The sequence below is a fragment of the Ovis aries genome, chromosome 7, assembly GCF_016772045.2.
Source record: "Ovis aries strain OAR_USU_Benz2616 breed Rambouillet chromosome 7, ARS-UI_Ramb_v3.0, whole genome shotgun sequence".
Lineage (NCBI taxonomy): Eukaryota > Metazoa > Chordata > Mammalia > Artiodactyla > Bovidae > Ovis > Ovis aries.
In genome coordinates, this window is record NC_056060.1 from 65949880 (window position 1) to 65976686 (window position 26807).

General features: G+C 41.4%; 1 protein-coding gene and 1 non-coding gene across 2 annotated transcripts in view; one reads left to right on the plus strand and one right to left on the minus strand.

Moving 5' to 3' along the window:
- TBPL2 (TATA-box binding protein like 2) overlaps nt 1-21427 on the minus strand; it is a 28805-nt gene extending 7378 nt beyond the window's left edge. Inside the window, exons 1-5 of the mRNA XM_042252557.2 lie at nt 20968-21427; nt 20020-20107; nt 17927-18018; nt 14526-14693; nt 5928-6022 (exon numbers count right to left, since the gene is read on the minus strand). Coding sequence (XP_042108491.1) covers nt 5928-6022; nt 14526-14693; nt 17927-18018; nt 20020-20107; nt 20968-21365 — 841 coding nt within the window. The 5' untranslated portion in view covers nt 21366-21427. The remainder of the gene's footprint in view (nt 1-5927; nt 6023-14525; nt 14694-17926; nt 18019-20019; nt 20108-20967) is intronic.
- Nucleotides 21428-22739: 1312 nt separating this feature from the next.
- TRNAS-GCU (transfer RNA serine (anticodon GCU)) lies at nt 22740-22821 on the plus strand. Its single transcript has one exon. It is a non-coding gene; the product is annotated as a tRNA-Ser (tRNA).
- Nucleotides 22822-26807: the final 3986 nt, after the last annotated feature.

Genomic DNA, 26807 nt, shown 5'->3' on the forward strand with positions numbered 1-26807 from the left:
CAAAAAGTCCTTTTCAAATGGTAACATTTAACAAGAGTTCAGCCATTTTTCCTGTCCTAAAAGAATGTACTTCAGGATTAGGGATGCTGGGATGGCTGGTTCACGCACTCATGGCTTATCATTTGGTTCTGTGAGAATCAGTATCATGTAATTTGTCTGTGTCCTTCACCAGGGCTGGATTTCTGCTGGATAAGGAGTGCGTTGTATTTGCTTTCGCATCCTGAGCACCTTAAACAGTATATGTACCTTGTAGGCATCTGAAGTTTATTAAATATCTATCATCTAACAACAGAGTTTGCAAGCTCATCCATACCCCTTGCATGCATGCATGCGTGCTAATTCGCTTCAGTCATGTCCAACTCTTTGACCCTATGAATTGTAGCCCACCAGGCTCCTCTGTCCAAGAAATTTCCAAGCCAGAACACTGGGGTGGGTTGTCATGTCCTCCACCAGAGGAATCTTCCCCACCCAGGGATGGAACCCACGTCTCTTATGTTTCCTGCATTGGCAGGTGGGTTCTTACCACTAGCACCACCTGGGGAGCCCTCCCTACCTCTTCAGTTCAGTCGCTCAGTCGTGTCCAACTCTTTGCGACCCCATGAATCGCAGCACGCCAGGCCTCCCTCTCCATCACCAACTCCTGGAGTTCACCCAAACTCATGTCCATCGAGTCCGTGATGCCATCCAGCCATCTCATCCTCTGCCGTCCCCTTCTCCTCCTGCCCCCAATCCCTCCCAGCATCAGAGTCTTTTCCAATGTCAACTCTTCGCATGAGGTGACCAAAGTACTGGAGTTTCAGCTTTAGCATCATTCCTTCCAAAGAATACCCAGGACTGATCTCCTTTAGCCAGCCCCAATATCTCTTCCCAGGACTACCTGGATTTTCTAACTCTATTCTTACACCAAGTCACAAGTATACATCTTATTTTTCCAAGGGATACCATATGTGTATACACATAAATGAAAGTGTTATAAATTGGGGGAAAAATAAACAGTCTTTAACCTCTCAAGGTATACATTTTGCAGTATATACTGAGTCACTCTTAGTGGTAAATTACCAGAAATGGTCAACAGGGACATCCTGTTCTCTGTCTGGCTCACTCACTATTAAGTCTTGCCATTTTTATGGTGTCCTCTGACCAACTCATTTCCAAGAACCACTGACAACCAGCTGATTGAGAGTGACCCTCCGTAACAAAGACCCAGATTCTGCATCCCTTATGCCAGAAGGAAATAAGTATAAAAAGCATTTTACTAAAGCGTCTTTAAACTTCATATTCCTATCATCTGGGCAAGACATGAGAGCAACAGCTCATCTTTTTCAGTGCTGGGGAAAACACAAGAAGAGTGGGCTTTCACAGAGGTAATAACAACTAACACTATACTGTGTTTACCATATGTCAGGTCTTGTTTTTAAGCCTCATAACACTTAGCAGGTAGTTTCTATGGGCACCTGCCTTTTACATATGTAGAAATCAAGGTGGAGTGCAAACTCACCCAAGGTCAATGTAGCCAATAGATGCTAAAGCTTGGATTAAAACTAGATGACTGGCTTCCAGAGCTTAGCCTCTTAGCCACCACACCTGCTGCCTCTCACCACTAAGAGTATTTGCCATTCCTTAGGTGACAAGGAGTATTAGGAGGAAAGTGTCCAAAAGACCACACAGGTGTATTCATAGACATCTAAAGAGCTGGGGGATAGTGTACGTACATGAAGATGGTGGGTTCTGAAGCCAGGTATGTGCAGCATGAACAGCTGTTTGACATTGTTAATGTTACTTAAGCTCTCCGTTGTCCTCATTTTACAGGTGAGGAGACTGAGATATTAAGCACAACCTCACAGAATTAACTGTTGTTGTCTGGTCACTAAATCATGTCTGACTCTTTTGCAGCCGCATGGACTGTTCACCCGCCAGGCACCTCTGTTCATGGGATTTCCCAAGCAAGAATACTAGAGTGGGTTGCCATTTCCTTCTCCTGGGTATCTTCCCAACCCTGGGATTGAACCTGCATCCCCTGCATTGCAGGCGAATTCTTTACCACTGAGCCTCCAGGGAAGCCCACAGAGTTAACTAGAATCCACATAAAAGCCCTTACTTATCATAATGCCTGGTATATGAGTACCTAACATGGCTTTATTATGTCTCATCTTGGAAGTGAAAATTGACATATACGCCGTCACTGTATATTGTTCCAGCAGATCCTAGCTAGACGATTCATTTTACCATGGTCTGAGAGAAAGCATGGGTCCTAAATGTCATATTAGCCATAGAAAAAAAAAGCAGCACAGACTTGAAAAAGTTGTGTTAAGGTCCCTTTGCTGTTTGCTCTCTGGGACCATGATGAAGGACAAAATAGGAAAGTAGGTCCTCTTTGTTCTCAGCTCATTTAACTATTCATTCATTCAGTTGTAGCTTTGGACCTGCTGATTGCAGCTTTGGCACCTCAAGGGAGTAAGACAGTTTTACAACTAGCTATGCCTGTTCTTTGAGCTGAACACATTGACAAATTTTCAGGGAAGCGTATTGTATAGTCTTCAGTACCCTGTGTTGACATTCCTTTACTTTTGTCATTTGAAACTTTTCCCTGGTGGCTCAGAGGTTAAAGTGTCTGCCTGCGATGCAGGAGACCTGGGTTCAATCCCTGGGTCGGGAAGATCCCCTGGAGAAGGAAATGGCAACCCATTCCAGTATTCTTGCCTGGGGAATCCCATGGAGGGAGGAGACTGGTAGGCTACAGTCCACGGGGTCGCAAAGAGTCGGACACGACTGAGCGACTTCACTAGCAAATGTGCACATGAAAGTATATCTTTTTCCTTTTTATTTGGGATAACTAAGAAAGTTGGTCTGAATTATGGATATTTAAAGAAACTTGTTCTTGTATACCTATAATAGGAACTTAGCCTGTACTTAGCAATTTGTACTTGTAAAGAAGATAGATTCCTAACGATACATAACACATAGATGAAAACATCCATTCAAAGGTCTTAAAATATTTTTTTCCCTGGAGGAGGGCATGTATTTCCCTGCAGTATCTACACTATTCAATGTACTTGGCAGGCTTTATCCCCTTTCTTCAGGACATATAGAGGGAAACTGTCAATTACTGCTGCTGCTAAGTCGCGTCAGTTGTGTCCGACTCTGTGTGACCCCATAGACAGCAGCCCACCAGGCTCCCCCATCCCTGGGATTCTCCAGGCAAGAACACTGGAGTGGGTTGCCATTTCCTTCTCCAATGCATGAAAGTGAAAAGTGAAAACGAAGTCACTCAGTCGTGTCCGACTCTTTGCGACCCCATGGACTGCAGCCTACCAGGCTCCTCTGCCCATGGGATTTTCCAGGCAAGAGTACTGGAGTGGGGTGCCATTGTCAATTACTAGGATGTCTTAATTATTCCAGACACTAAACTGGTTGCATCTGAGCAATTGTTGCATTGTTGTATTCAAAAGGTTCTTGAATTCTAAACAAGCTTTCCCCATTTGGAAGACACATTATTTCTGAAAGAAAAACTGTAACACTTACTGGGCGTTCTAAAGATTTAATAACAGACACTCCATGTTTTTGGATGCTGAGTAATAACTTTATCGATGTTTCTCAAACTAATTCAGCTAATGCAGAAATCTCAACTGGCTTTAGATGAGGCAAGATATTACTAAATTTTAAAGTTTATTTGGAAGAATAAATATTTGAGGGGAACTAATACAAGAGAAGCAACAACGGGAAACTAGCCTATCAGATATAGAGCTCACTAGGATTAACACCGGAGAAGGCGATAGCACCCCACTCCAGCACTCTTGCCTGGAAAATCCCATGGAAAGAGGAGTCTGGTAGGCCGCGGTCCATGGGGTCGCAAAGAGTCGGACACGACTGAGCTACTTCACTTTCACTTTTCACTATCATGCATTGGAGAAGGAAATGGCAACCCACTCCAGTGTTCTTGCCTGGAGAATCCCAGGGATGGGGGAGCCTGGTGGGCTGCTGCCTATGGGGTCACACAGAGTCGGACACAACTGAAGTGACTTAGCAGCAGCAGCAGGATTAACCACAATATAGTAAAAATACAGTAGGATTATCATAGTATAATTCAGGAGCAAAGGTGGAACTGGAGACCAGACCCACATTTTAAAATAAAGGCCAAAAAGAAGTCATCAGAAATTAATAATGAAGGATATGTAGTTTTAGGTTGGCTGGCCAGCTATTTGGGGGTGGGGAATAGTCAATTTGGCTCATGCCATATGAACCGGGAATTCATACTGGTCCCAGAGAGTAAATTGTGTATAAAGTCAGACAAAATAAGGCAAAACCAGCACACTTCAGTAGAGTGGTGTGGCAAAGAGCCTCAACCATTTACCTCAAGAATTTAAAAAATCTTTATGTAAAAATAAGTCAAACTGGACAAAATCACAAATAAAACGGAGAGTAATTATTTTCAATACTATGGTGAACTCATACAAACCCTTAGAGGGGGAAAAGTAGACAAAAAGCAGTAAGTTACATACACGCTATTTTAAAAAGATGAAATGCTATTTACTATGCTGAAAAGCAATCAATTTCTATTTCTGATGACCAGTGGGATCCCTTTCACTTGCACAGTTAGAGTTTTCTTCTGTAAATTATTGTTTTGAATGTTGCTGACAGTTTGTAAAAGATACTCAGATACATTGCTGGCAGCAACGTATGCTATAGAAAAACTGCATTGTATAACCCTTTTCAAAACAATTTCATAAAATAATTTGTACTAGGAAGCTTTAAAATGGTCTGTCTTTAGAGAAATATTCCCCTTCTGAGCATAGGTCTTCCCTAGTGGCTCAGACGGTAAAGCGTCTGTCTGCAATGCAGGAGATTCGGGTTTAATCCCTGAGTTGGGAAGATCCCCTGGAGAAGGAAATGGCAGCCCACTCCAGTACTCTTGCCTGGAAAATCCCATGGACCCAGAGCCTGGTAGGCTACAGTCCATGGGGTTGCAAAGAGTCAGACATGACTGAGCAACTTCACTTCTGAGCATTTACAGTAATAAATGACTCTCTACACATAAAAATAGCCAAACTTTTGTCCCATTAATAAGTACCAAACAAAGAAAAAGCATAACCTGACAATGGGAGAATCAGTCTGATGCAGTAACATGTTAGAACAGAGGTTGGGAAACTTAGGTGTGCTGGTCAAACCTAGTCTGCTACCTGATTCTATATAGCCTGTGAGCTGAGAATGATTTTTATACTGAAATGTTTGGGGGGAGAAAAGAAGAAAATTAGTTGATATGTGTAAATTAAATGAATTACATTAAATTCACACTTCAGAGCTTTTTTCTTAAGTGGTGTTCACAGCTACTTTCACAATAAAACAAGGCTCAGTTGTGACAGAGACTCTACTGCCCACAAAACCTAAAACATTTAGTATTTAGCTCTTTGCAGAAAAAGATTTGTTGACCCCTTTGTAGGAACATTGTTCAGACATTGAAAGTCTTCATTAAGAATTTGTAACAGTGACTTAAGCTACATATGTTATAATAGTTATTAAAAAGATAGGATGTAAAGATGAGTATCTCTGGAGTAGGAAATAGCTATAAACTTCAGTATTCTTGCCTAGAAAATTCCATGGACAGAGAAGCCTGGTGGGCTACAGTTCATGGGGTCACGACTGAGAGCTGGACACAACTGAGCAACTGAACGGACACATAGACACATAACATATTCATTTTATATATATCAAAATGACATAAAAACATGCAAAAAGTTATGTTGTTTAACTATAGGGACCAACGTATGATGTTATCTTTCATTTTGCTTTTCATTTTTTTTCTGGGTATTCTATAATACCAAGAATTGCTGTATGACAGTGAATAAAGTTATTTAAAAGATAAAACAAAGCATAAGCAAAGCATACACAAAGCTGTTGAATTTTAAGAAAGTCAGAATCTTAGAACTTACCTGTCAACACAACTTTTCCAGATACAAAGATAAGCAACACAATTCGTGGTTTCACCATTCTATAAATAAGGCCAGGAAACAGTTCAGGTTCATAACTGTTAAGATATAAAAGAAAGAATTTTAAAAATAGCACTGTTCAACTACTTTCTCATAATATTTGAGATCCAGCACACAAAAGCAGTTTTCAAAAGCCATTTTACCAAAAACCTTTTGGCCATCTTGACAAAAGTAGTCTTGGTTGTCCTAGGTAATTTCTGTGGCAGTCAGTGACAGAATTCATTTTTAGTCATAATATTTTTCCAAGTCCAGATATCCTAAGCTTTTAGAAATTAAGGAAATTTAGAGCATCATATTTAATATATTAAGATCATCTTAGTTAAATGTTCTCTATCTTTCAAAAAAAGTCTATCAATAGCAATACATAAACACATTTTCAAAAATTTCCAAGTTCCACAATGAGCACATTATGGATATATTTATAAACTGCTAAAGCCTTTGACTGTGTGGATCACAATCAACTGTGGAAAATTCTGAAAGAGATGGGAATACAGACCACCTGACCTGCCTCTTGAGAAACCTATATGCAGGTCAGGAAGCAACAGTTAGAACTGGACTTGGAACAACAGACTGGTTCCAAATAGCAAAAGGAGTATGTCAAGGCTGTATATTGTCACCCGGCTTATTTAACTTATATGCAGAGTACATCATGAGAAACGCTGGACTGGAAGAAACACAAGCTGGAATCAAGATTGCCAGGAGAAATATCAATAACCTCAGATATGCAGATGACACCATCCTTATGGCAGAAAGTGAAGAGGAGCTAAAAAGCCTCTTGATGAAAGTGAAAGAGGAGAGCGAAAAAGTTGGTTTAAAGCTCAACGTTCAGAAAACGAAGATCATGGCATCTGGTCCCATCACTTCATGGGAAATAGATGGGGAAACAGGAGAAACAGTGTCAGACTTAATTTTTTGGGGCTCCAAAATCACTGCAGATGGTGATTGCAGCCATGAAATTAAAAGACGCTTACTCCTTGGAAGAAAAATTATGACCAACCTAGATAGCATATTCAAAAGCAGAGACATTACTTTGCCGACTAAGGTCCATCTAGTCAAGGCTATTGTTTTTCCTGTGGTCATGTATGGATGTGAGAGTTGGACTGTGAAGAAGGCTGAGTGCCAAAGAATTGCTGCCTTTGAACTGTGGTGTTGGAGAAGACTCTCAGGAGTCCCTTGGACTGCAAGGAGATCCAACCAGTCCATTCTGAAGGAGATCAGCCCTGGGATTTCTTTGGAAGGAATGATGCTAAAGCTGAAACTCCAGTACTTTGGCCACCTCACGCGAACAGTTGACTCATTGGAAAAAACTCTGATGCTGGGAGGGATTAGGGGCAGGAAAACAAGGGGATGACTGAGGATGAGATGGCTGGATGGCATCACGGACTCGATGGACATGAGCCTGAGTGAATTCCGGGAGATGGTGATGGACAGGGAGGCCTGGCGTGCTAGGATTCATGGGGTCGCAAAGAGTCAGACACGACTGAGCAACTGAACTGAACTGAAAGTTAACATTTTTAGCAGATAGAACCTAAAAACATTACTAGAATACTTTGGACAGATACTGTATACTAAATCATATCAAGTTTTACAAATTCAGAATTTGCTCCTATAAATAGTATCTCACTCCTTCCTAGAAAGGCTTGAGGAGCCTACAAAAAAGATGTCAGTAGTTAAGAGGATGTTGATGAAATAAAACTATTCTCAAAACAATGGCTAATGGGGATAGAAAAGAAAGAAAAAATCTAGGAAATTGAACACTATAATATACATGGGGAATTTCCTAGTGGTCCAGTGGTTAGGACTCTGCACTTTCACTACTGAGGGCACAGGTTCAATTCCTGGTTGGGGAAATAAGATCCCTCAAGCTGTGTTCAGTTCAGTACTGGAGTTTCAGTTTTAGCACCATTCCTTCCAAAGAAATCCCAGGGCTGATCTCCTTCAGAATGGACTGGTTGGATCTCCTTGCAGTCCAAGGGACTTTCAAGAGTCTTCTCCAACACCACAGTTCAAAGGCAGCAATTCTTTGGCACTCAGCCTTCTTCACAGTCCAACTCTCACATCCATACATGACCACTGGAGAAACCATAGCCTTGACTAGATGGACCTTAGTCGGCAAAGTAATGTCTCTGCTTTTGAATATGCTATCTAGATTGGTCATAACTTTTCTTCCAAGGAGTAAGCGTCTTTTAATTTCATGGCTGCAATCACCATCTGCAGTGATTTTGGAGCCCAAAAAAATTAAGTCTGACACTGTTTCTCCTGTTTCCCCATCTATTTCCCATGAAATGATGGGACCAGATGCCATGATCTTCGTTTTCTGAATGTTGAGCTTTATGTCAACTTTTTTGCTCTCCTCTTTCACTTTCATCAAGAGGCTTTTTAGCTCCTCTTCACTTTCTGCCATAAGGGTGGTGTCATCTGCGTATCTGAGGTTATTGATATTTCTCTTGGCAATCTTGATTCCAGCTTGTGTTTCTTCCAGTCCAGCGTTTCTCATGATGTACTCTGCATAGAAGTTAAATAAGCAGGGTGTCTATATATAGCCTTGACGCACTCCTTTTCCTATTTGGAACCAGTCTGTTGTTCCATGTCCAGTTTAACTGTTGCTTCCTGACCTGCATACAGATTTCTTAAGAGGCAGGTCAGGTGGTCTGGTATGCCCATCTCTTTCAGAATTTTCCAGTTTATTGTGATCCACACAGTCAAAGGCTTTGGCATGGTCAATAAAGCAGAAATAGATGTTTTTCTGGAACTCTCTTGCTTTTTCCATGATCCAGCGCAGTGGTGCAGCAGAAAAAAAAAAGTTTTTGCTCTTAAAGAGTGGATCCAGATACACAGAAAAACTTCATTCCATTCTGCAGTGGCTATGACCTCTTACTGGCACCAGAAAGATGCATGACGGTGGTGAGGGTACCCATCTGAAGTATATGGAGGTCGTTACGTGTAGACATGTCTTCCTGGGACATCACTCTATTTTCCTGCAGAAAGCCTGTCAGGACTTCTGCCCACAAGCCACTTCCGGACACTGTGGAGACAATGGTACTAGCTGGAGCCCTGAAAAACTTCTATGGGAACTATGAAGTTCCAGCCAAGAGAGTGAAGACTAAGGGCAGAGAAGAAATGTTTTCATTTGATTTTCCAACCAAATCTGAAGACACTAAAAGGGAAAAGAGCAAATAAAAGTCTTTGGTATGTAAATACCTGGAAATGTCCCTAACCTGGGAAAGGAAGCACACATCCAGGTCCAGGAGGCACAGAGAGCTCCAAACAGCATCCACCCAAGGAGGACTTCACCAGGACACATTGTAATTAAGATGGAAAAAATTAAAGATAAAGACAGACTATCAAAGGCAGCAAGGGAAAACCAGCAAGTTACATACAAGGGAACTATGGTAAGGCTATCACAGCTGACTTTTCAGCAGAAACCCTGAAGGCCAGAAGGGATTTGCACAATGTATTCAAAATGATGAAAGGGAAAAACCTACAACCAAGAATACACTACCAAGCAAGGCTGTCATTCAGATTTGATGGACAGAGCAAAAATTGTACAGACAAACAAAAGCTGAGAAATCAGCACCACCAAAACAACGTTAAAAAAAAAATGTTAAAGGGACCCCTCTAAGAGAAAAAGAAAAAGCCACAACTAGAAACGTGAAAATTAGAGAAGGAAAAAGCTCAGGTAAAGGCCAACAATGCACAGTAAAGGTAGTAAATAACAAAGCTAGCAGGAAAGTTAAAAGACAAAAGTAGTGAAATCATCTATATCTACAATCAGCAATTAGGGAATTCAAAAAAGAAAAAGAATGACATCAAAAACAGTAATCATGGGGGGGAGTAAATATTCAGGGTTCTTAAAATGCCTTTGAACTTAAGAGATCAACCACTTAATTATGTGTATACACACACACACACAGACAGATTGCTATATAAAAACTTCATTTATGGTAACCACAGACCAACAATCTAATAATACATACACACAAAGAGAAAGGACTTTCCTGGTGGTCCAGTGGCTGGGAATCTGCCTGCTAATGCAAGGAACACAGGTTTGATCCCTGGTCTGGGATGTTCCCACAGGCCTTGAGCAACTAAGCCCGTGTACCATGACTACTGAACTCGTGCCCTAGAACCGCTGCTCTGCAACAACAGAAGCCACGGCAATGAGAAGCATGCACACGGCAACTAGAGAATAGCTTCTAGATTGTCACAACTACATAAAGCCTGCACATAGTAATGAAGACCCAGCACAGCTAAAAATAAAATTTAAAAAAAAGAGAGAAAGAAATCCAAACATAACATTAAGGATAGTCATCGAATCAGAAGGGAAGAGAACAAAAGGAAGAAAGGAACAGAAAAGCCCTACAAAAATAACTCCCAATAAATTAACAAAATGGCAGTAAGAACATGAAAGTGAAAGTGAAGTTGCTCAGGTGTGTCCAACTCTTTGCAAGCCCATGGACTGTAACGTATCAGGCTCCTCCAACCATGGGATTTTGCAGGCAAGAATACTGGAGTCGGTTTCCATGTCCTTCTCGAGGGGATTTCCCTAATCCAGGGATTGAACTCCTGCATTGCAGGCAGACTCTTTACCATCTGAGCCACCAGGGAAGCCCCAGTAAGAACATACATATCAATAATTACCTTAAATCATAAATTGACTAGGGACTTTACTGGTGGTTCAGTGGTTAAATATCTGTCTTGCAATGCAGGGGAAAAGGGTTTGATCTCCAGTCAGGGAACTAAGGTCCTACATGGTGCAGAGCAATTAAACCAGTGAGCAGCAACTACTGAGGCCAAATGGTACAACTCGAGAGTCCATGGGCTGCATGAGAGATCCCAAGTGATGCAGAGAAGAGCCTGCATGCCACAATTTTTGTAGGGCTTTTCTGTTCCTTTCTTCCTTTTGTGCCCAATGCAGTGAAATAAATAAATACGTTCTAAAAAATTAGAAATAAAACTACCATATGATTCAGCAGTTCCACTCCTGGGTATATATCTAAAGAAAATAAAAAACATTCAGAAAGATACACACACCCCAAAGTTCACAGCAGCATTACTTACAATAGGCAAGATATGGTATCAATGTTAAGTGTCCATCAACGGATGGATGGATAAAGATGATGTGATATATATACACAGTGGAATACTACCCAGCCACAAAAATGAATAAAATTTTGCCATTTGCAACAACGTGTATGGACTTGGAGGGTATTATGCTAAGTGAAATAAGTCAAAGACAAATACTGTATGATGTCATTTATATGTGGAATCTACAAAATACATCAAACTAGTGAATGTAACAAAAAAAACAGAATCACAGATACAGAGTATGAACTATTGGTTACCAGTGGGGAGAGAGGGAAGGGAGAAGAAGTAAGAAGGGATTGAGAGGTGTCAATTGCTATAATGTAAAAAGAAATAAGCTACATGGATATATTACACACTACAGGGAATATAGCCAGTATTTTTATAATAATATTAAATGTATAATCTATAAAAATTTGAATCACTATGTGGTACATCTGAAACTAATATTGTAAATCAACTGTACCTCAATAAAAACCAGATACATACATATATATACAAAAAAAGTCTTTAGTATGTAAATCATGGTGAACTGTCTTTGGCTTCAGAACCATGATTTTAAGGTACTAGCATGATGAACTCCCAACTAGAGATTTACTTCATTTTATTTACTCTCTACTTCATTTCAAAAGAAGGCTGAGACAGAAAGAAAAGAGGTTTTGGTTAGAGATGGAGAACATTTCATGAAGATTGAAAACAACAAACAGCTGCCGATCTCTTGGACCAAACCAGCTCATTCAAATCTCAGTTTAAGTGTCATTTCCCTTAAGTCTTCCATATCTTCAGCCCTTCCCCAGTTACATTAAGTATCCTAATTGATGCTACCAAAACACGCCAAGAGGTGTTCACCTTCGCAGTTACACCTTCATAGTTACATTTCATTATTGTCTTTGGTTTCTCTGTTTTCCCTTTTAAATAGTGGTTCCATAACGGCAAGGGCCCATGGCTGCACTGATTGCCACTGGCCCCATAGCATCTACTACACAGCAGCCACCTAGATTCTACTCATTTAAGAAATATTTAAGATAACTTTGATTTATTGGGTTGGCTAAAAATTTCATTTGGATTTGTCCATGAGATGGAACAAACTTTTGGGCCAACCCAATAAAAACTGAATGGAAGGGGAAAAAATTGCTCAGGGAAAACGGAAAACAATTATGGCATAGAAAGACTGATGGAGAAGATGCCCAGTAACAAGTGAGATACATATTATCAGATGCTGATATACATATTTGTAGAATCAGGGGAATTCAATGAGGTTTTAACATAAAGCAAACTTGACTTGACAATCATAAGTGATATGTTGCCATGGTTCCCCCACAGGGCTACAGGCAATTAAATTAAGTCTTCATTTTAAAGAGAGAAAGCTGCTGAGAAAGAGGTTTTAATGCCAAAATGTCACAAATACACACTGAAGTTGTAATCCATAAGATAAGGATGGAGGGCATGTTGGGGGAGGCAAAAATGAGACTAGAAAGAGGTATCTGTGAGAGTATCTGGCCAAATTTTTAAAAAAGATGAATGAGATCATAAAACTGGCTTATGAGGAGGGAAAAACAGTGATGGACCCACTCCAAGTGACGAAAAGCACAGCATCAGATAAATTCTCATCTTGCCCTTCTGCAATTTCATTTTTCAGAGGGAGAACTGACAAGGGGGCACTCCCACCCCAGATTTAAATCTGACCTACAAAGAAGACAATCTTGGTGAAACAGAAATGAAATTTGGGGGAACTGCACACATCATTTCAGAGCCCTAAAGGGCCAGAAAGGGGAATGCCAAGACTAATACAGACATGTACCTCAAAACTGGGCAGACATCTTTTACATGTTCATTAAACACTGGCTCAGAGAAAGATCGACAGGAGGTCCAAGGTTGAGGATCTGGAAGATTAATAGAGTATGTGTTCAGAGACTCTTAAAAATGAAGGTTTTACTATGAATCTATGAGGCATTCCAAGATTGAAGGAAGAAAAGGACACATAAAGAAGCAATACATCTTGCATGGGGTGCTTCTCAGTGAACTCAAAGGGTACTCATAGGCACTTAATAAACATATGCTGAAAAAATTGAGGCAGAGGAAAAAATGAAAATACAATCAAGAGCAAGATATTGCTTGCTAAGTGTTTTCAGTCGTGTCTGACTCTGTGCGACCCCATAGATGGCAGCCCACCAGGCTCGCCTGTCCCTGGGATTCTCCAGGCAAGAACACTGGAGTGGGTTGCCATTTCCTTCTCCAGTGCAGGAAAGTGAAAAGTGAAAGTGAAGTTGCTCAGTCGTGCCCGACCCTCAGTGACCCCATGCACTGCAGCCTTCCAGGCTCCTCTGTCCATGGGATTTTCCAGGCAAGAGTACTGGAGTGGGGTGCCATCGCCTTCTCCAGATATTGCTTAAAGAGTATCATAAAAGCTAAATCTCAGAATGAACAAATTTTTTTTGAAAGTTAGGGGAAAACAAGGCAGTTTTTAACTTCTGTTTAGGTCATATCTCAATGGAGAGTTAACAAACATTAAAGAACACACATCTCTATGATCCCTCTCTATTATTAAGCAGAATGATTGCTTAAAGGCAAAGGGAAGGAAAAGTAGAGTGAAAGGACTTCAGTTCAAGTTAGATCACAAGAATTTAAGAGCATCTGTGATTCTAAGCCAGTTCAAGTGCCCTGGCCTAAGGGGTGGTGGGATTTAGTGCTTGTCAGTCACCCTCCATCACCACTCTCTGAGGGCCTGAGCAGGCTGTGAGAAGCACAGAAGCAGCTGGAGGAGGAGCACTTGCTGTTGAGTGGGGAAGTTTCGTTTGAAGAGGCCAAGCAGGCTAGAGATACTCCCCAAGAAATATGAATCCATGAAAGAAGCTGTGGTGGGGGCTACAGCCACACACAGGGAAAGAAAACCCTCGAACAAACTCCGCAGGACAAAAACTAGATAGGATTGCCTTCATAAAGTATGCTATGGCCATTCTTTATCATTATAATATTATTTTAAAATCTTCTCTCCAGCCCTTTCTCCCTTCACTGGCTGTCAGCCCTTCCTACTTACCTAGTCCGTATCATACCTTTTCTCTTCCTGCCACCGCCCCCAGCCAGATGTGACTTTTTTTTTTTTAGAAATCTACATACATTAGTGAGTCTCAATGTGTGGGACTCTGGCCAGCTGCAATGGCATCACCTGTGAGCTTGTTAGAAATGCAGAGTCAAGCAGAATCTCTGGGGACTAGAGCCCAGGCAGGAATGCGTGTTGATAAGCCGTCCAGGTGATTGCTATGCAATTTAGTTTTGAGAACCACTGTTTCAGAAGATTAGACACATATGGTAACCAATGAGGACTTAGGGATAGCACTTAACCCTTTCACTTATTGTGGCTTAAAAAAAATGTATACTTTCTCTGAAAGACATATAAGCAATCCAAATAGAATTTTAATATTTTGGTAAACTCAAAGTGAAGTTATACAATCATACCTACTGAACTGCTGATGGGTTAGCACCAAACCTTCCAGACTGATAGGAAATCTCACATCACAGCTTGCAACCATGTTTTGAATTGTAAAATCGAGGAATCTGGCAGGAAAGCCCAGCTTCTGCACCACACGAGCGTATTTTCTCGCTGCAAGTCGAGACTGTTCTTCGCTGGGGAGGGGCAAGACATTAAAGATGTCTTAATCACTGTGACTGCTGGCAAGTTGGGCTATATTCAGACACTTCTCTGATTTTATTTTTAGCATTTGTACCATGTTTACCATTCACTGTATACAAGGAAGCTGCAGACTTTGAAGAGAAGGACCCACCTCCCCTACTACTGTCCCTAGCACCTAGAAAAGGGTTTGGTACAATGGACAGTTGTTGAATCATAAACAGATTTGTGTCTTTTTTTTCTTTTACTTGTTTTAAGTGCTATTAGATAAAATTAACAATTTACACCAGTTCTCGAAAGGCGTCTTCAGGTCAGCAGCAGTAGAATCACCCGAGAACTTGCTAGAAATGCCAAGTCCTAGGTCCCACCTCAGCTGTGCAGACACTCTGGGTGGGGCCCAGCAATCTATGTTGTAACAAGCCCGCCAGTGTGGTGCTAAGGGTTTAGAACCATCCGTGTCGTCTAAAAGTACGTGCCATTTAGATGAGGACAGCAGCAGCAAAAATAAGGACATGTGCACACAAAAAAAGTCAACACGAGAAAAAGTAAGATATGAGCCATCTGAGTGGCACAGGTAGGATGTCAGGACTTGGATCTTTATGGGGCAACTTATATACTTATAAAAAGAGTCATACCTCAAAATCTGTCCAGTTTTGCTTAGGCTTTCTTATACAACTGTCATTCAACTCATGCTCAAAATGAGAAAGACATAAATTCACCCAACTCTGTGGCTATGTTCTTCTAACCATTCGTCCAGCTCTGTCCTTAAATCTATGGCAGAGAATGTGAAATCCTGAGATTTGGGGCTTTGTCAGTGGTCACTATGGTCACTACCAAAGTGAAAACAGTGAGCAGCAGGGGTTGCCAAACAGGGACAACACCTGGTGAGTAAAACCTACGAATTCTACCCTCTGTTATGGCTTATCCCTATCTTTAAGTTGAAAATCAGAAAGCACATTAAAGAAAAGCCAGATTGAATTTACTTGCCTGGACCAAAGAGACTGGTAGAGTCTCTTTCTATTCTAGATCTCTCACATCATAGTCCAATTTTCACATCACCTCACTCTATGCTGATTCTCTTCATCCATTTCCAACTCCTGAAATGTCCCTAGCAGGGCCATGTCCCCATAGCAGAAGTGAAATAAGTGGTTCCCATTCTTAAAAAACATATTTCACCTAACTAACCCACTACATTTCCTACAGTGCTAACCTTTATAAAGTCAAATTTCAAGAATTTTCATAGCCCTATAGTTTCTTGTATCACACAGAAATTCCCATTCAAACAACTAACAGTTAAAGTTTACATATATGTTCTTGTACAAACACTTGAAACTAGGTTAAGAACCTTGAAATTTCAACACCAGTGGTGATTACCACTGATAAGTTTAGCCCCTCTTCACTTTTCTGTGCAAACACAGGTATCCCTCACTCAGCAAACTCTGGTTATTACAACTGAAGAAACTACACTGGGATACTTTTTTTGGAGATAATTCTGATATCCCTTATACTAACCAAACTTTCACAACTCTCGATCCAAAACTTAACCTCAATATGTGGCTATTAATAATACTATATGTGGCTAAATAATTTTATTTTTGATTGAATCAAAACTATCTTCCTAGATATTTGTTCCCTCTGCTCCCATTTTAAACAATGCTGAAATGAACATCTTTGCAGAGTTGTCCAAAAATGACTTCAAAATGGAGATTTCTAGATGAGAGGATACACAGATCAACAGAAGAGAAAGTCCGGAAACTTACCTGGACACAGGTAATGGTGGCCACCAGTTACATGTGGCTATTTAAATTTGTATTAATTTTAAAACAAAATAAAAATTTCAATTTCTCTGTGGTATTAGCCATATTTCAAGTTCTCATGAGCCACATGTGATAAGAGGCTACCACACTGGACAGCACAGATACAGAACATTTCCTTCATCCAGAGAAGGCTCTAGGTGAATCAAAACATTAATTTCCTCTCTTCAATACAAAGCAAGACTTGAAAGAAACAAGAAAAACATATGGAGGTCAATACTTACACTTGGGGAATGCCTTCCTAAGCGTGAAGCCAAACACTGAAGCCATAAAGAGAAAGATTGGATAGACTAACCATACACACAAAAATTGTATATTTAAAAAACCCCAAAATATCACTAACATTAATATGGGAGAAATACTTATAGTCCAAAATGGCAAAAATACTTAAATACCAAAAGATAAATATATCCATAGAATATTGGGCAAAAGATACAGTAGACAGTTTATATCCTTATGAAAAGTTAGTCTCACTAGTAAATAAAAATTTAAATTACATTTAAAACAATGTAACTTTTGCCAATAAATTTGGCAAATATAAAGATGAATATTAACACTCAGTGTATATTGAAGAAAATTGGTTCCCTTTCAGGAGGACAATTTACTCCTTATTTACTAACACCTGGAGGGAAGAGTGGCTCTCCTACTAGCTTTATGGCGAACAGATCTCCATCAGCACAGGCTACCTCGGCATGAGAGCCAGGAAAGAGAAGCCTTTTAAGAGATCCCTCCTGAGTGAATGCTCAAGCTAGTGGTCAAGAAATGTCTAATTGCCCTCCTTTGAAAAGTCCTATCCATGTATCTGCCTGCAATGAGGAAAACACACAGGAACTACTTCCCCAGATTTATAACAGGCTTTACTACTACTATAGCTTTTCTTTTTCTCATTTTAAATATATCTTAGAAACAAGTTGTAATAGCCTAGTGAAGCGCCCTTCGCTATGCTACTAAGTCACTTCAGTCGTGTCTGACTCTGTGTGACCCCAGAGACGGCAGCCTGCCAGGTTCCCCGGTCCTTGGGATTCTCCAGGCAAGAACACTGGAGTGGGTTGCCATTTCCTTCTCCAATGCATGAAAGTGAAAAGTGAAAGTGAAGTCGCTCAGTCATGTCCGACTCTTAGCGATCCCATGGACTGCAGCCTGCTAGGCTCCTCCGCCCATGGGATTTTCCAGGCAAGAGTACTGGAATGGGGTGCCACTGCCTTCTCTGTCCCTTCACTATGGGAGACTGTAAAGTGGGATATGCCAGTATTATGAGGCTGAATGTTTTTAACCCCTAACTTCGCATTTCATGAATGTAACTCTTCAGCAAAGTATTTTGCATCTACTATGTGTTTTAGAACATTAATACCATCCTTCCTTGTTTCACGTACTGAATTGTTTGTCTGGTTTTGGAGGAGGGTGGCTCCTCTTACCTTTTGGCTCCTGTGCAGACCATTTTCCCAGAGCTAAATATGAGGGCTGTAGTCCTGGGCTCTCGGATCCTCATTATGACAGCTGCAAACCTCTAAAGACAGAAGCCAAAAGAACAATTAACCTCCACGAGGGGTTAACACCTGCTGAAGCTGAAACTCCAACACTTTGGCCACCTGATGTGAAGAACTGACTCACTGGAAAAAACTCTGGTGCTGGGAAAGATTGAAGAGAGGAGAAGGGGTGACAGAGGATGAGATGGTTGGAAGGCATCACCGACTCGATGGACATGAGTTTGAATAAGCTCTGGGAGTTGGTGATGGACAGGGAAGCCTGGCATGCTGCAGTCCATGGGGTTGCAAAGAGTTGGACATGATTGAGCAACTGAACTGAACTGAAGGGTTAGCATTATTCCAGTTGCAACGGTGAGCTAGACATGAAAAGTGTTGAATAAATTGAAATTTAGTGGGAAACTAAAAAATGTCTGGGTCTATTCTCCTACCCTAAGGTTAACAAAACGATCATGATTCTAAAACGTACACGATTCTAAAAGAATAATAATAGTAAAGCTAAAATTTGAGTATCTGTTATGTTTCAGACCCTATGCTAAAAGTTTTATAGGACTTATTGCATTGAAGTGCTGACAGTAGAAAGAACCCTGAGTCAGCACTACACACAACTGATCAAGGCCTATTAATGTTTTCCAGGTGTTTACTAAAATGGTGGCACTCTCACCTGATATTCATTTTGTTAAATTCTTAAGACATCTGAAATGCCAAACCAGAATTTTTCCAGCTGTCAAGTCTGCTGCTGCTAAGCCGCTTCAGTTGTGTCCGACTCTGTGCGACCCCATAGACAGCAGCCCACCAGGCTCCCCCATCTCTGGGATTCTCCAGGCAAGAACACTGGAGTGGGTTGCCATTTCCTTCTCCAATGCATGAAAGGGAAAAGTGAAAGTGAAGTTGCTCAGTCATGTCCGACTCTTAGCGACCCCATGGACTGCAGCCTACTAGGCTCCTCCGTTCATGGGATTTCCCAGGCAAGAGTCCTGGGGTGGGGTGCCATTGCCGTCTCCGGCTGTCAAGTCTAAGTATGGACAAATCCTATGCATCAAATTGAGAGGAGAACTGAGGACGGCAGCTGAGGCTCAAGATGTTGATTGCTCAATTGTGTAGTCAATCATAGCTACATCCTTAAAAATTCTAGGCCATCACTGGGCTTCTGTCCTCATCATAGCTAGCAACACAAAAGATAAATAGGAAAGCTTTGTTTCACTAGGTAATATTCAGGTAATATTAAAATTCAGATGTCAATAGCACCACTACCACAATAGGAAACAAAGACTTTATCCATAAATAGTTGATGTTGGCAAGGTCCTCTGGGTTCTGACTAATATGGCCTTTCTCATCTAACTCCTTAAATCCTCCACTACCCAAGACAGTGAACTTTTCCCCCGTAGGCACCAGGTCTTACTCATCTTTGTACTAAGTAATTTAACTAATCATTAATGTTGATTGAATTAATAAATCCTAGGTAAATAGACCACTGAAAATGGGATGCCTGGCCTTGGAAAGACACAAAAAAGAATAGATTTTATTAAACTTTGATTTTAATAGATAAGATAGAATTTAATAAAATAGATTTTATTAAAGCTGGAATCATACACTTCAAATTTGCACTTTATGCAATTGCGATTTCCCAGGTAAGAGAAACTATAAGTGAAAAAATACATGTGTCAGCTGAATGGGAAAACAATTAGAAAAAATTATTTCCATGAATATGATGACATTGTAAGAACGTTAGCATTTGCATAGTCAGGCTGAAAATAGTCACACTGAAAGGTTTTTCTGAATAACAAGGAAAAGATCTTAATGTTTAGAACTGCTTAATAAGTATTCAACACAGAAAATGAGATTTTTAAAAGTTCAAAACAGAGAATGAGGCAATTAAACTTTCAAATTGCCAGAAGTCTTCCACCAAACATTTTTTCTTTTTAAAAAATATTAACAAAGGAATGAGTCAATATCATAATCCTATGAAGGAAAGAACATCTAAATAGAACCTAATTATTGAAAAAATTACTGAGAAATCTTACCTTTGGGTTATATTCTGCATTTTTTGCATGCAAAGCTATTTTCTTCAGATCCAATTTACAGGCCAAGTTTACAGTGGAAACTATGTTCCTAAAGAAATAAGTCAACCTAAGTTATACCAGATTTTAAAAGTAAAAAATAATTTAAAAATATTTACTTTATTTTATAGGTTTAGGTGACTTCCTAGGGGGAGAATTATTCTAAACGTGAAATATATAGTTACACAGTTCTTAGTATATTGTAAAACTCCTAAAGGACTAAAATAGCTTTTTCTAAAATTTCGTGACTAAGTTTTAGATCTTTTTCAAAATGCCTCAAAATAGAAAGCACAACATCAAATCAACTTGCAAATCAAATTCAGTTTTACATTTTTTTTATCCTTTGTGTTATTCCAACTCCAACCACAATTTACAACAACTAAAGTGCTTTAGTGTAAACAATCATAGAAGGCAATGGCACCCCACTCCAGCACTCTTGCCTGGAAAATCCCATGGATGGAGGAAACTGGTGGGCTGCAGTCCATGGGGTCGCAAGGAGTTGGACACGACTGAGTGGCTTCACTTTCACCTTTCACTTTCATGCATTGGAGAAGGAAATGGCAACCCACTCTAATGTTCTTGCCTGGAGAATCCCAGGGATGGCGGAGCCTGGTGGGTTGCCATCTATGGGGTTGCACAGAGTCGGACACAACTGAAGTGACTTAGCAGCAGCAGTGGTGTAAACAATATAATCCTTCAGGAATATGTAGACTAACCCTCAACTCCTGCTTAGGAGATCAAGAGTTGGTGCTTCATTTTTCAGGTAAATAGTCTAAAACCAAGTCCACTAAGAGCTGATAAAACAAAGGATACTGAGATCTGAAATTCTCTCCCCTACACTATTATGATCCCAGTCAAGAATACAAAATCTATACTCTGAAGCATTACTCATTTAAAACAATAGCAACTTACTGTAGTTGAGGCACAATTCCAGAACATTCTGAAATAGGGGCCATTGGTGTCATAGGAGTTATGGACGCCAGAGGCAAGGAGTGTGGTTTCTCAGGAGAGGGCTGGGCTGAGTTACCATCAGCAGGGTGCAGATGTGAATGGGAACTTGACCCACTGCTGCTGTTTAAGGCCAGGCCAGTGTCCAGTTGGCTGGGTAAGGGCAACGTAGTTTGCTGACTTTGCGTTTTACAGTTTTCTTCAATTTCATGCTTGCTCCTAATGACAGTCTGGTCTTTATTTTCTTGGGAGAGCTCATCTGGTAAGAAGCTAAGATCCACAGCTGAGAAACTGCCAGATGTTTCTGTGACTTCTTCAAGCTGGGGATTAAATGCAGTCTCTGGATTTGATGAAGTAAGCATGTCCACATCATAAGGCACAGATGGGCTCAGCAGGGGTGATCTGGGTGGGGTAGGGGCATCCTAGGCCGTTCCCAAAACAGATAAAACACAACACACAGAACATCATGTCACACCCAAAGGATGCCACCTTGGCTGGCAGGCAGTGTGATCAGGAGGAGGCCGTTCAGATAGCTTATATTCACAGCCTGCTCATTCCACAAAGTCTCCTTAAAGTTCTACTCTAGGGTTACAACACACTTCATGAAAACAGGAAAATACAGAAAAAGCAGGTTTCAAAAAACATTTTTCTTTGGTTAGATTTGTAGTAAGTTGCTACTCTAAATCCACTTCTGTAATTCAGGTAAGTTGACAATCAAACTCTAAATCTGTACTTTGAAAAGTACAGATTTTTCTGTACTCCCTAAGTTGATTATAAACTTTAGTTGACTTGGAAGGTTTTTTTTTTTTGAGTTTTAAAATCATATTTTAAAGAGAAGAGCAGTAAGTGAAGGAAGCTGAGGATACAGCCTTGAGTGCTAATCAAGCCTCCACAAAGGACTCATCTTTATTCCTTCTAGTCAAAGGAGAGATAAGAAATCATTCCATTTATGTGCATAGCGGGAAAGTTATTGAAATTTAAATGGAAAGACTAGTTTAAATCAATGTATTGTATTTCCAGCCCAGGGACAGCTAATCAACTTCCATTATCATCAACCGAGGGAATGAGGTGTGCAACTGAGAGAAACAGCTAATATAAAACTCATGGCCTTTGTTATGGAAAAAAATTGTTGGTACATATTACCACCCACGTCACTCAAGTTGCACGCCTGGATTCTATATTTTGACCACTAGCTGGCAGGATAACCTCACCCATCAGTAGATCTTACTTCCAATAATTGAACAGTCACGAATGCCTTGTGCTGTGTCTTCTCCATGACAAAGTTATCTCAGCTAATATGTCTGGCTAAAAGTGTGTGCTCAGTCGTGTCCAACTCTTTGTAACCCTATGGACTGTAGCCCGCCAGGCTCTTCTGTCCATAGAGTTTTCCAGGCAAGAGTACTGGAATGGGTTGCCATTTCCTACTCCAGAGGATCTTCCTGACCCGGAGATGGAACTCATATTCTTTACCACTGTGCCACATGGGAAGTATATACATATATATCTGTGTGTGCTGTGTACTAAGTCACTTTAGTCGTGTCCCGCTCTGTGAGAATCACCAGACTCCTCTGTCCATGGGATTCTCCAGGCAAGGATACTGGAGTGGATTGACATGCCCTCCTCCAGGGGATCTTCTCAATCCAGTGATGGAACCTGGGGCTCCTGCATTACAGTCAGATTCTTTACCATCTGAGCCACCAGGGAAGCCCATAACAAGTCTGGCTAGATCCTATTGGGACGAGGTGGCCGAGTGGTTAAGGCGATGGACTGCTAATCCATTGTGCTCTGCACACGTGGGTTCGAATCCCATCCTCGTCGGCCTGTGGCTTCTGTGGCCCACTTTGCATTTTATGGAGCTTCCCTGATAGCTCTGGAGAAGGAAGTGGCAACCCACTCCAGTATTCTTGCCTGGAGAATCCCATGGACGGAGGAGCTTGGTGGGCTACAGTCCACGGGTCGCAAAGAGTCAGACACCACTGAGTGACTTCACTTTCACTTTCTGATAGCTCAGTTGTAAAGAATCCTCCTGCAAAGCAGAAAACCCTGATTCAATTCCTGGGTGAAGATCCCCCGGAGAAGGGATAGGCTACCCACTCCAGTATTCTTGGGCTTCCCTTGTGGCTCAGCTGGTAAAGAATCTGCCTGCAATGTGGGAGACCTGGGTTCGATCCCTGGGCTGGGAAGATCCTCTGGAGAAGGGGAAGGCTACCCACTCCAGTATCCTGGCCTAGAGGATTCCATGGACTGTATAGGCCATGGGGTCGCAAAGAGTCTGCAAAGAGTCAGCAGGACTGAGCGACTTTCACTTTTACTCTTTCACTTTCAGATCCAATTGATGGTGCTGTTACCACAAGTCCAGCAGATGGCAGCGGTGACTAAATGTTAGACAAAAACATTTGGAAGAATGCAGTTATTCTCTTAAAATAAGATTTGACCTTATTTCATTTTGAATTATGTTATTAGCCCCATCTCCCTCCACCCCCACCCCACAGGTGGGCCCTAGGGAGAGTGAGGTGGGGACAGCGGCCCAGATCCCCCTCCATTATTTCCGGGGCCTCTTCTGTTCTAGCTAGGAAAGATTCCATCAGCCAATTTACGCTAAAGCACTAATGTCTGCAACATCGGTGACTCCCCTCCTTTTTCCCATTAAGGCATTTTAGCAGAAGGCAAAACTCCCACCCAAAGAACTGAACTTCAACAAGGAACTTGAGGCAATGGCAACAAGATATTAAAGAGGGATGTTTTATGTCAGTGGAACCCTGAAAGCCTCCTGTCTGAGTTCACTTATAGGAACACACCTTAGAGAACAAGCTTACAGAGTATTCCCTAAGTGTACAGAGTATAGCCTTATACTTGAAGAAACTTTTTGTTAAACTGTCTTTACAGAGCCATTAACTCATCTTTCACGGAATCTTCCCAGCTTGGGCTCTCCTTTGCAATGTTAAATGCTGTGGGACTTCACAGTTTCTACTTCACTGCTAATCACTGGTCTATTTAAGCACCCCCCCAACCGCCACCACCCCCTCCGTAAGTTGCTCTCTTGCTTTTTCACTTGTTTTTGGCTCCACCACATGTATGATCTTAATTTCCTTAGCAGTGATGGAAATCCAGGCCCCTAAAATGGAAACTCAGAGTCTTAACCACTGGACCAAAAGGGAAGTCCCTTGTTTTTCTTTTTGGGGACTCTTTCCTCTGTTTTCTACAGTTCTTAGATTAAAAAGCAAAACCTCAAAATGTGAGAATCAACAAGTCGAAAGAAGCCTCAGGTGTCTCTAATTTGTATTCACACTGGACCAGCAACCTTTAGTAAGTTAATTCATCTCTCGAACCTTCTAGTTTTTCAACTGAAAGATGGAGATAATGAAGCCCAGCTCATACGGTCGCTAGAAGTTTTACTAGAGATAAAATGAAGGCGGACTCCGGGGTGCACTGGACGTGGGCCCTGACTCTGGGACAGTGGCGGCGGCTTCCAGGCTCACCTGGGCGGAGCACTGGTCCAAGTAGAGCTCCAGGTACGTCTCCTCCATGGGTGGAGGGCTCACTGCTGGGAGCTGAGAGGTTGGGAATGGGGAGAAGAGCCAGCGCGTATGGAGCTGCGGCTCAGCTGGCCAGGCGTGTGGGGCGCAGAAGCCATTTATTGGCTGCTGCTCGTGGAGAGGCGGGGCCTGGGCCAGGGCTGGGAGCCACGGACCAAGGGCCGGGCAGGGGGCCTCGCCCGGTCCCCCCGGTCCGCAGACGGCTGGAGGGAACGGTTGCAGAACTCAGCACCCGGCCCATGAGTCCCTTACCTTGCTGGGGAAGGAGGGCTGGGGCAGGAAGACTGTTTTCGCCTGAGTGCAATCGCTGCACTCGGCCCACAGCTGAGAGGCAACGCGGCCTGCCAATCTGGAGAGTTCCTTCCACCTGCAAATGCTGCCTTTACCTTTTGCAGGAGAAAAGGTCTCTGTTGTTCAGTCACTAAGTCATGTCCGACTCTTTAGGAGCCCATGGACTACAGCACGCCAGGCTTCTCTGTCCTTCACAATCTCCCAGAGTTTACTCAAACGCATGTCCATTGAGTCGGTGATGCCATCCAACCATCTCATCCTCTGTCTCCCCCACTTTTTCTCCTACCCTCAATCTTTTCCAGCATCAGGGTCTTTTCCAATGAGTCAATTCTTTGTATCAGGTGGCCAAAGTATTGGAGCTTCAGCATCAGTCTCTCCATGGAATATTCAGAGTTGATTTCCTTTAGGATTAACTGGTTTGATCTTCTTGAAGTCCAAGGGACTCTCAAAAAATCTCCTCCAGCACCACAATTGGAAAGCATCAATTCTTTGGCACTCAGTCTTCTTTATGGTCCAACTCTCACATCTGTACGTGACTACTGGAAAAACCATAGCTTTGACTATACGAACCTTTGTCAGCAAAGTGATGTCTCTGCTTTTTAACACACTGTCTAGGTTTGTCATAGCTTTTCTTCCAAGGAGCAAGAGTCTTTTAATTTCACGGCTGCAGTCACCATCTGCAGTGATTTTTGGAGTTCATTGTTAGCATCATGAAATGCGTTGGGCAGTGAGAAAAAAATTTTTTTAATAGAATTTTTTTTTCTTGAGTAAAGTGAGTGGAATTTTAGGCATTTTACCCAGTCAGGTGTTGGACTTTTATGTTATAATCACTTCTCACTTTCAAATCCCAGCTGGCTTTTTTCCAATCTCAGAGAATTCAGTCTAAAGCCACGTATAAAAGAATGTGTTGCTGCACTTAGGGTTGTGCTGTGCTAAATCTCTGCAGTCGTGTCTGACTCTTTACAACGCCATGAACTGTAGCCCGTGAGGCTCCTCTGTCTATGGAATTCTCCAGGCAAGAATACTGGCATGGGTTGCCATTTCCTTCTCCAGGGTATCTTCCCCACCCAGGGATTGAACTCATGTCTCTTATACCTCCTGCATTAGCAGGCTGGTTCTTTACCATTAGTGCCACCTGGGAAGTCCACAGTTAGCGTTGATGCAGTTCAGGAAGGTAATGTAAAACCAAATAACCAGAAGATTTTCCTCTTTCTTGAAATTTAATTTTTGGTGCCTCAGCTTTCATAAGAACTTACATGTGCAGAATGGTTCTATAAATACAATTGATACTCTTAATATGAGATATTTCAAAATGGAGACATGCATGTCCCCATTCTAGCCTATGCTCTCTGAGAGGAGGATTGTTAATTATTCATCTTTGTGCCTTTGAAGCAAGCTCATAGATAATCAGTAAAATTTGATCAGTGAATGAAAATCTGTCCTCAGAATAGAGCATAGTAGAGACAGAAAACTCTAAGAATCAGGTCTAAAAATCACATACAATTTCTAATTGAAAATATAGGATATATTTTGACAAAGCTGGGATTTTATATAATAGTTATACTGATGCATTATTTAATGATTTATATTTAATAAGATAACTCATCAAAAATGTTTAGCATAATACCTGTTTAGTAACTCAAATATTAGCTCTTAGTTTTGCTATTAGACAGATAAGGACCAAATTGTGTCTCGCCCCTCCCCCCCAGTTCATATGCTAGAAACCTAATCTGGGTAACTTGTGTCCTTATAAGAAGAAAGAGACATCAGACTGTGAGGACACAGTAGGAAGGTGGCCGTCTTCAAGCCAAGGAGAAGGGCCTCAGGAGAAACCAGACCTTCTGACTCCTTGATCTTGGACTTTCAGCCTCCAGAACTGTAAAAAAAATAAATTTTTGTTCTTTAAGCCATTCTTTCTGTCATAGTTTGCTGTGACAGCCCTAGCAGGCTAAAATATATGCTTATAAAGTATCTCAT